The sequence below is a fragment of the Ruditapes philippinarum genome, unplaced genomic scaffold (genome assembly GCF_026571515.1).
Source record: "Ruditapes philippinarum isolate M1 unplaced genomic scaffold, ASM2657151v2 ctg12772_1_1_1_1, whole genome shotgun sequence".
Classification (NCBI taxonomy): Eukaryota; Metazoa; Mollusca; class Bivalvia; order Venerida; family Veneridae; genus Ruditapes; species Ruditapes philippinarum.
Genome location: NW_026853428.1, coordinates 10,076 through 18,171, shown reverse-complemented (window position 1 = coordinate 18,171; position 8,096 = coordinate 10,076). Strand labels below are relative to the sequence as shown.

The following is an 8,096-nucleotide window of genomic DNA, read 5'->3' as shown; positions in this document are numbered from 1 at the left end:
CATAAGATTGCGTTAAAAATGCACATCTAAGACAATAAGAATTATTGACAAGACATCAGCAGGCTTTCATGCCGCAGTCAAGTTTTAGTTTTACAACATACAAATAAACACTTGAGGTATAAAACAAACTTAGACAACGATGGCTGTATAAAGTCAATTTAACTAAATTCTTACATGATACAATTTTAAATTTCACTATGAATGGTATTTTTATTTAAGTTTTAAGGCCTAAAAGGTTCAATGAAAACAGTGTTAAGTTTAAAATTGTGTTGTAAGACATCTTGATTGTAAGATTGAATTGATGCGTTGATTAAAATAAAGTTTTATCACGGTATTTGCTGATAATCATGTATTTTCGGAATTCTATGTTATACGAGAACATTACGTTAAAACGTAACATTTTAGAGCAGTAAACGCTCATAAAAATGCTTATTGCAAAGCGTGCTTGAAGTAACAAAAGATGTTAATTTTCTAAACGTACCATAACGACATTCTGCGTTAAAAATGAGTTACTCAAATTGATATTTATATATGTGTATGTAGTAAAACAAAAAAATCAATTTTGAAGTATAAACAGTTTTGTGAACCAGAAAAGGTTCAAGGAAATTTATCTGTATTTTTTTTATAAAATTTAAAGAAGTGCATACACATTTTATAACTAAAGTGACTAAGGGTATTTCTAGAGTAAACCATGATCGATAAAAAATAAACATTAGTAATTTGAAATAGTATATGTGACACGATGAGTAGAATTTTATTACACTGACTCAATAACAATATATCTTCTATCTTTCATTGGCTCATATAAATACTGTTTAAGTTTTTTAAAGACACTCGTCAAAGTTAATCATAAAGTAATTTCTAGGTTTAATAACCATTTTTGAGGACAATATCAGAATGAAATATAAAACCGGCACACACACGCACGAATGCACACACGCATATGCAAATGCAAACAGTGTTGTGTTTAATCCCTCTTATTACATGACCAAAATATTACTTTGAAGATCACCATTGCTTTATAATAGTATATACGTACTTGTATAACATTTCATTTTAAGTCCGTTAGTGGAAACTTCTTTGCTTATTTATGCACTGCATTAGCATTATTGAATATTTCTTCCGCATTTACGGCCTATAGATAAAAATTAGACTTGAAAATACAAAAATAAACGCGTATAATTATCACGATAGAACTACCTTGATGTTATATCAAATGTTATGAAAAACACGGAAACTAGAACACAGATAATTTAATATGCTAAGCGTGATATGTGCGAATATGAATTTGTATCACCAGAAATGTGATAAGAAGACAGTATTTTTTTGATCGGCTGGATGTTGGTAATTATTAGATTATAAATAATTTTCACTATGTGCTAGAAAAAAGTGTATGCCATTGTTTTTGTTACTTTCTAATAAATATCTGTAGCAAATTTGGCATGCAATATCTCAAATTCGATCCTTATTGTTTACAGTAAATGTTTACCTATAAAATAAACAAATAAATATATTAACCAGTAAATATTTCTATCAATCTAAGGCTTGTTTTCACAATTAAAAACACGTAATCACAGGTTATTTTGAAAGCTCTTTATCAATACCATATGACCATAGACTTGATTTTTATAGAAGTTTTTCTGTAGCAAATATTGAAAATTTAATTCTGTTTAATGATATAATTGTATAATCCGAAAAAAAAGAATAGTTGCAGTTGTATTATGGGAAAATAATAACCATGTTTGTGACACAGGTAAATGGTAACCACCTGGTAGACAATGGAATGTTTTTATCAGGTGTGGTTTTTAAGCTAATGAGATAACAAATCTTGATCAGTAACAAGTATCGTGCAGTTGTTGGCTTATAGTCAATAACTGTTATCATCAAGAAATTTCTTCAGCTGTTTAATCAAATACTGATATTTGTTTATTGTTTCTGTTTTTATTCGACTGATATCAAGTAGATGAAATGATACAATATTTATGCTTCTGTCTTGACACGTACAGATAGTAACTGCAATTTCAGAACCAACTTTTGACACGGAATGTTAATTGCACTGATTTTAAGTGTTATGAGACTGTGCTGATGTAATGAATAGAGCACAGCTTTAGATAATCTACTTGTTTATGTTTATCGTATACCAAAGTCATTTATAATGATGTAAAGGTTCAAGTTTATTGTCAAGACGTAAATGAACTATGATTTAGCCATTTACACACGGATACATCTGTATGGGCTGTATGAGGACTTTTGTGCGCAGAGTAATAAGATTCCATAAGGACGAACGCGTGTCTTAAAGGAAAACATGTAATACGCAAAACACGACTTTATCTTACATAATAAAGATGTTTAGCAAGCATTATAATTAATTTTATCTGAACAAGATTAAAACTTTTTTGAACTAATATAATAATTGAATTAAAATCTGATAAATTTTTCTTCTATTCAATTTTGTGAAATTGTTAATACATTTGAGAGTTACAATGTGAAAAGAATGATTCACGTAGACTTGTCCCTACACCTTCTATTTATAAAACAAGCTATATTTTATCATTTATTCATATCTGAATATTTCGCGTAATATACTTCGTTCGAAATTAATAAGAGGTTAATACACAGCAGGAAAGGGCCGGAAGGTGATAATCGGCCCGCAAAATGAATAATGGACCCGAGGGCTTTAGCCCGAGGGCCATTATTCATTCAGGGCCGATTATCACCTTCCGGCCCTCTCCTGCCGTGTATTAACGTCTTTAATACACTTGGACTGGTATAAGCGTCTTTTATGACAGTTAAAATTTGGGATGATTATTTATGATTTCATAGATAATTAGTAGAACAGTAAGCTCATGATAATATTGAATATTGGTATCTAACAGTTAATATCCTTTAAAATCCTTGACGTTACTTCATTTGGGGTAGGAATTATGTAAAAATATAAACTTTAAAAAAAGAACACATAATAACTCATTAACTTTATATAGTTGTTTATTTATTATGATATTTTTTATTCATATCATTTTTTTAAGTTACGTTTATTGTTACATAATTTTACGCTTGTATGTATAGAAGTATTATTTCATATTTATTGTGATTGAACTATTAAATGTGCAACCATTAAACAATGACATTGGGTTCATTCTTAGCGAACCCCCTGGGCTTTGAGCAATTGGTAAGTCAATGACATGCTGCACTGGATTGTTTTGCACTTCTTCATAAGAATGAATTGTATGTAAGGTGCTTTCAATTTCTTGGGAACTTGCAACTAATTCTTCATCCAAACCGTCGTTCATTTCAGTGTCAATTCTTGATGTTACAGTGCTGGTTTTGTGGATGATTGATGACATGTTTCTTTGTTTCTCTATGCTCATTGTGTGATAGTGATTCAGGCTCTGGATATTTTTATGTCCTGATAATTGTGCGACCTCCGTTGGTGGACACCCAGCTTCCAACAATTTAGTTATAGCTGTTTTTCGGCCAGAGTGATTGGTGTGCCTTGCACAAAATCCAGCCTTTTCACTAATCGTTTTGGCAATGGATCCTAGGGTATTTTTTCCCATCGGTGTTTTCATGTACCAGGGCTCATCATCTGAACAAACTTTATGGTTGATACCTGACATGAGTGATAAAAATGGATGTCTTATTAGCGTTTCATAAATGTAATAGCAAGCATTTAAATATAAAATAAAATACATCAATATAGTTAAAAAATATATATTTCACTAAAGCAAATTCCTTATTAAAGAAAATATCTTACCTAGATAAAACCTTCCTTGTGGAGATAAGTCTGGTCTCTTATTCTTAAACAACAAGTACAGTTGAACTGGACAGTTTCGGTCACCTGCAAAGAAAATTGGTCTTCTTAAATGAGGATTATTAGACAACAACTTCTTTATAAAAAAATATAATTAATTTAAGATATGTCAATAGCGTTCTTTAAACTATTTATTTTACAAATTTAAAAGCATTTACTTCTTAACTACTTCTTTGTGAAATAATTAAGCATATTTATTTTGATAAAGTGCCAAATTACATATATCATATGGAAAAAATATAGATCTATACCTTTTACTTCAAAAATCTTCGGCTGAAACATTCTGGGATCAACTGTGATTTTATTTCTTGTCTTGGTTGCTCTCTCAGTAAATTGCAGGAATCTAAATGAATAAATATTGATAAATTTACGTAGGTTTACAGTAGAATCTATACATTTTCCATATTTTAATTTATAAATTTTTAAGAATGCTGGTGTTAATTTTAAGAAATGAATATCCATATATATATAGCTGTACTAGAAAGCAATTTTATATCAAATTCAAAAATTAGTAAAATGTACCTTGTTCCGTCTGCTGTATTTTTTAATTCAATGTCTCCCCATAACATAGTGGAGTGTTCTTGACGACCTCTTAAGCCAAAGTGCATGGTGTTGTTTAGCCAAATAGTATAAATAAGGGCTTGTGGACTTTCTGAAAAACATGTAAATTTAATTAATATTAAAATCAGTCGATTTACATTCTTGAAGATCTTAAAACACATTTTGATTCATATTTTTTTTATAATATTTTCTCTCACTAAGGATAATAAATTTATCAATAATAATAGTTAGGAACCTCATTAAAACAACTTATATATTTTTTAAATGAAGATATATTTTTTAAATGAAGAACAGTATTACCGCTACACAATTCCCCGTAGGGAGCCCCTCGTTTAAATTTGAACGGGTTGCTTCCCTTTATCGTTACCTAGTAGCGTGTAAACAAACAGCTGTCAATCGCGTAGTAGAAATCTACCAAGTTTATCATATCTTACCTGAACCAAGAATGCCTTTCTCATACATTATTTGTATTTCTGTGTTGGTAAAAGGGTCTGCTCTTTTAATTTTGTTCCCGAGGCCTTTTTCTCTAAGATCTGTAGTCTTGGCTTTCAATGTTTCTCGACTATGCCGGAATGCTCTGTCTGTAGTCAAATCTATCGAGTAATCCGCCTCAATCAGGTACCTCCGTATGCTGGACACAATGCCTTTCAGGGTTGATGGTTCTAATTCTTTTCCAGTCTTGCTATTTTTTACCGTCAGTAAATATCTAGATATATACATATCTAAATCTGTGGGAGGAATTGTTTCAACCGCTCGAGTCTCTTCCTCTGCACTGAGCCAATCTATAAATCTTCCGATGTCGCTCTTTGTTTTTTTCTTTGTAGATTCATTTTTTTTACTTTCAATAAAATCATAGGTATCTTGTTCAGATACTCTAATTTTAGCATCTAAATCTAAAAGTTTGTTAGACAAAGATTCGAGGACTCTCTCACCGGCCATATTTAATGTTGACTGTGCGCGATGACGTTTTACGTGACCGTTGGTTTCACGTGCACATGTTCAGCGGGCCGATAACTAGTTCTCGGCCCGGGGCCGCAAACTCATAATAGGTCACGTGACACTCATAATCAGTTGAAATCATAGGCAATTTTGTTACTATATATAGTAACAAGTGTATTAATCAGTAATTCACCCGATCTGATCCATAACAATTTATAGTTTAATTGATAAATAGAACATGTCATTATGACGAAAATAAAACATTTGTCTTGACTTGTACAAAGTACGTTATCATATTCAATGATGTCGTATATCTATCAAAATATAATGATTTAAAACACAACACTGTTATGTACAAGTTCAAAACATTTAATGTAATTAAGTCTTACATGCAGTCTCAATAAGCAGACATGGTCCAAGAATTACAAGAATTACAATTGTTGCGTTAAGATATTTCTGGTAATCTGGGGACATTTTGAAACATAATTGACTGTAGCAAAATAGTCACATTATTCATCTGAAATATAATAAGACCAACAATCATCGCAATCATTAGCTGGTAAATAAACTGCGGATGTTTCTTAATTCAAAATTTCGCCATTTTCGTGTTAAATGTTGAATTCTGCTTAAGCCGGTGCTAGGGGCGTGGACGGTAACTTGCACTTTCCAGTACCGTCCAAGACAGGCTCAATCAAACCGAGCCTGCAACATTTTCAATTTTGCCGTGTTGGATAAAACAATTTTCAAACATAAAAGAATATGTAAAATATGTACTGCAAATGTATGTACATATTATATGTAATCATTAAAAATATATGCATTCATTTCTTATTGAAAAATTTGACTTAGTCTTTAAAGAAAATACATTTTTTATAACCTAATTATTATACATATTCTTCGATGTTTGAAAATTGTTTTAGAGTCATAATTATTTTTAAAAGAAAAAATACATTTTTTATAACCTCCCTTAATTATTTTTACATATTCTTCGATGTTTGAAAATTGTTTTAGAGTCATAATTATATAGGCTCTACAATATGTAAAATTTCAATTCAGTGTGTTAACAACCTTCCTCCGACGTCCCTTCGCGGCGTGCATGTCGCTCGGAGGGCATAGCTCACACCAGATGGGTGACCTAGTTAGGTCACTTAGCTTTGGTGTTACTTAACCAACGGCGAAGGGTGTGGCCCTACAAAGAGCTGCTGCGCCACGGAAGAAGGGCATTTCTTCCTATTGTCTACCGCGTAAATGGGGTTCTAGAGAAAAGAATTCTCTTACACGAAAGAGGGCATTTGAGCGACCTCCGTTTGCGGCTTTTACTTATCAGCGACGTTGAAGGCGGAAAAAAGTCCTCCTTTTTTGCAGGCTCTTTACTAGCGAACTTTAACAAGCCGGGCCCCAGTTAATAAAAATTCCTAAAAACCACGATGGTTTTAAACAACCTATTTTACAGCTTACAAGATTTAAGGATTAAATTTGGTTTTTTTTTTTGGTGTTTTATTTCATATTTCCAGTTAGGGTAAATATAGTTTATTTAGTTGTTTGTGGTGTTGTTCTAAATGTTTATAAATAGAATTAAATATTAAAATTTACGAAATGATCCTCTAAAATTACCTTTCTACTACTATTGAGCGAAAACAACTATTTTATCCATTTCCCCTGGACTTTTAAACCACAAATACAGTTAATCCTTATATATTCTTTTGAGTTCATCAGAGTCATTTTATTACAACATTTAATGGTTTGTAAAAAAGGCAGCTAATGATCTATACATTTCTAGGGTTTGTTTAAATTAAGCGTATTATATTACAGGAGAAAATAAGGATTCTATAATGACAATTATTTTTGATTTACTTGTAATGTAGGCGTACAGACAAGTCTACGTAATTTCTTTTTTTAGAAACGGATTTAAGAAGAGAAAGAATTTTCAAAGAATTTAAAACATGCAGTTTGTGTTTTTCCCAGAGTTTGTTTTCTGAACTAAAGATTACAGTTTTGTCACGTTATGTGGACTTTTTGAAAAAAGATTTATAGTTATCGAATGTTACTTTTTGGATTCTAAGCATTTAAAACAATTTTTTATAGTTTTTGTAAAAACGGAAGAAATAAAATAAGCAAGTTGAAGTTTAACAAAAGGCAATACGAAATTAACAAAAAAGTTATGATATATGTCTTTGCAAATACAATATCTAAGTGTTCTTATTTTCTTACACTGTCAAATGTTGTTTTTTATTGTCACTTTGTAATAATTTTAAATATGTTTTAATGATTTTATATTTGGACATGTTTGACGATTGAAATGTTTTTGTTAAAACAAAAAGTTATCTTGACGAAAAAATCATTTCCATACATAGATAAATATTCGAGAAGTGTCATTAAATAATTACCTAAAATCTATACTGTCCAGGTTTGTATGGAAGAAGTAGATATTGTCTAATCTTGACGAATTGGACACCACAAAATGTTGCTTCTGATTGACAGGAAGATAAGTTTATTTCGTTTTACGGCACATTTATTGAAGCGGAATGGAAACTTTGAAGATTTATAAACTCTTAAAGTAAAAAGCGACCTTACAATCATTTATCTGGACCAAATAATCTTTCAAACATGTTTTTGTTAATTATGTAAAAGATGTACACGTTAAATTTTTTAGTTGACAAATCTGTTATATAAAATGGAGAAAAAAACAGAATCCCAAAAAAAAAGCCCAACACGGCAAAATTGTAAAATGTTGAAGGCTTATTTTGATAGAGCCTGTTCATGGAAGGCACTGGGAAGTGCAAGT

General features: G+C 30.9%; 2 protein-coding genes across 2 annotated transcripts; both read right to left on the bottom strand.

Moving 5' to 3' along the window:
• Nucleotides 1–2,774: 2,774 nt before the first annotated feature.
• On the bottom strand, nt 2,775–4,155 carry LOC132736855 (uncharacterized). Its single transcript, XM_060724076.1, has 3 exons — nt 4,063–4,155; nt 3,755–3,838; nt 2,775–3,610 (listed from the first exon to the last, which is right to left on the bottom strand). The coding sequence occupies exons 1-3, from the start codon at nt 4,091–4,093 to the stop codon at nt 3,072–3,074; spliced, it is 654 nt and encodes a 217-aa protein (XP_060580059.1). The 5' UTR covers nt 4,094–4,155; the 3' UTR covers nt 2,775–3,071.
• Nucleotides 4,156–4,178: 23 nt separating this feature from the next.
• Nucleotides 4,179–5,487, bottom strand: LOC132736856 (uncharacterized protein KIAA1958-like). The gene is made up of 3 exons (XM_060724077.1): nt 4,807–5,487; nt 4,334–4,463; nt 4,179–4,200 (listed from the first exon to the last, which is right to left on the bottom strand). Exons 1-3 carry the CDS (start codon nt 5,309–5,311, stop codon nt 4,179–4,181), a joined length of 657 nt encoding a protein of 218 aa, XP_060580060.1. The 5' UTR covers nt 5,312–5,487.
• Between the last annotated feature and the right edge of the window lie 2,609 nt (nt 5,488–8,096).

Bases quoted from the DNA above. Each gene is read 5' to 3' on its own strand.
- LOC132736856 (XM_060724077.1), bottom strand. From the start codon at position 5,311: ATGGCCGGTGAGAGAGTCCTCGAATCTTTGTCTAACAAACTTTTAGAT. The intron at 4,464-4,806 runs GTAAGATATGAT...CATGTTTTTCAG, and splicing joins GAAAGGCATTCTTGGTTCAG to AAAGTCCACAAGCCCTTATT. The intron at 4,201-4,333 runs GTACATTTTACT...GAAAATGTATAG, and splicing joins AATACAGCAGACGGAACAAG to ATTCTACTGTAAACCTACGT.
- LOC132736855 (XM_060724076.1), bottom strand. From the start codon at position 4,093: ATGTTTCAGCCGAAGATTTTTGAAGTAAAAG. The intron at 3,839-4,062 runs GTATAGATCTAT...TTTTCTTTGCAG, and splicing joins GAAGATTTTTGAAGTAAAAG to GTGACCGAAACTGTCCAGTT. The intron at 3,611-3,754 runs GTAAGATATTTT...CACTCATGTCAG, and splicing joins ACAAGGAAGGTTTTATCTAG to GTATCAACCATAAAGTTTGT.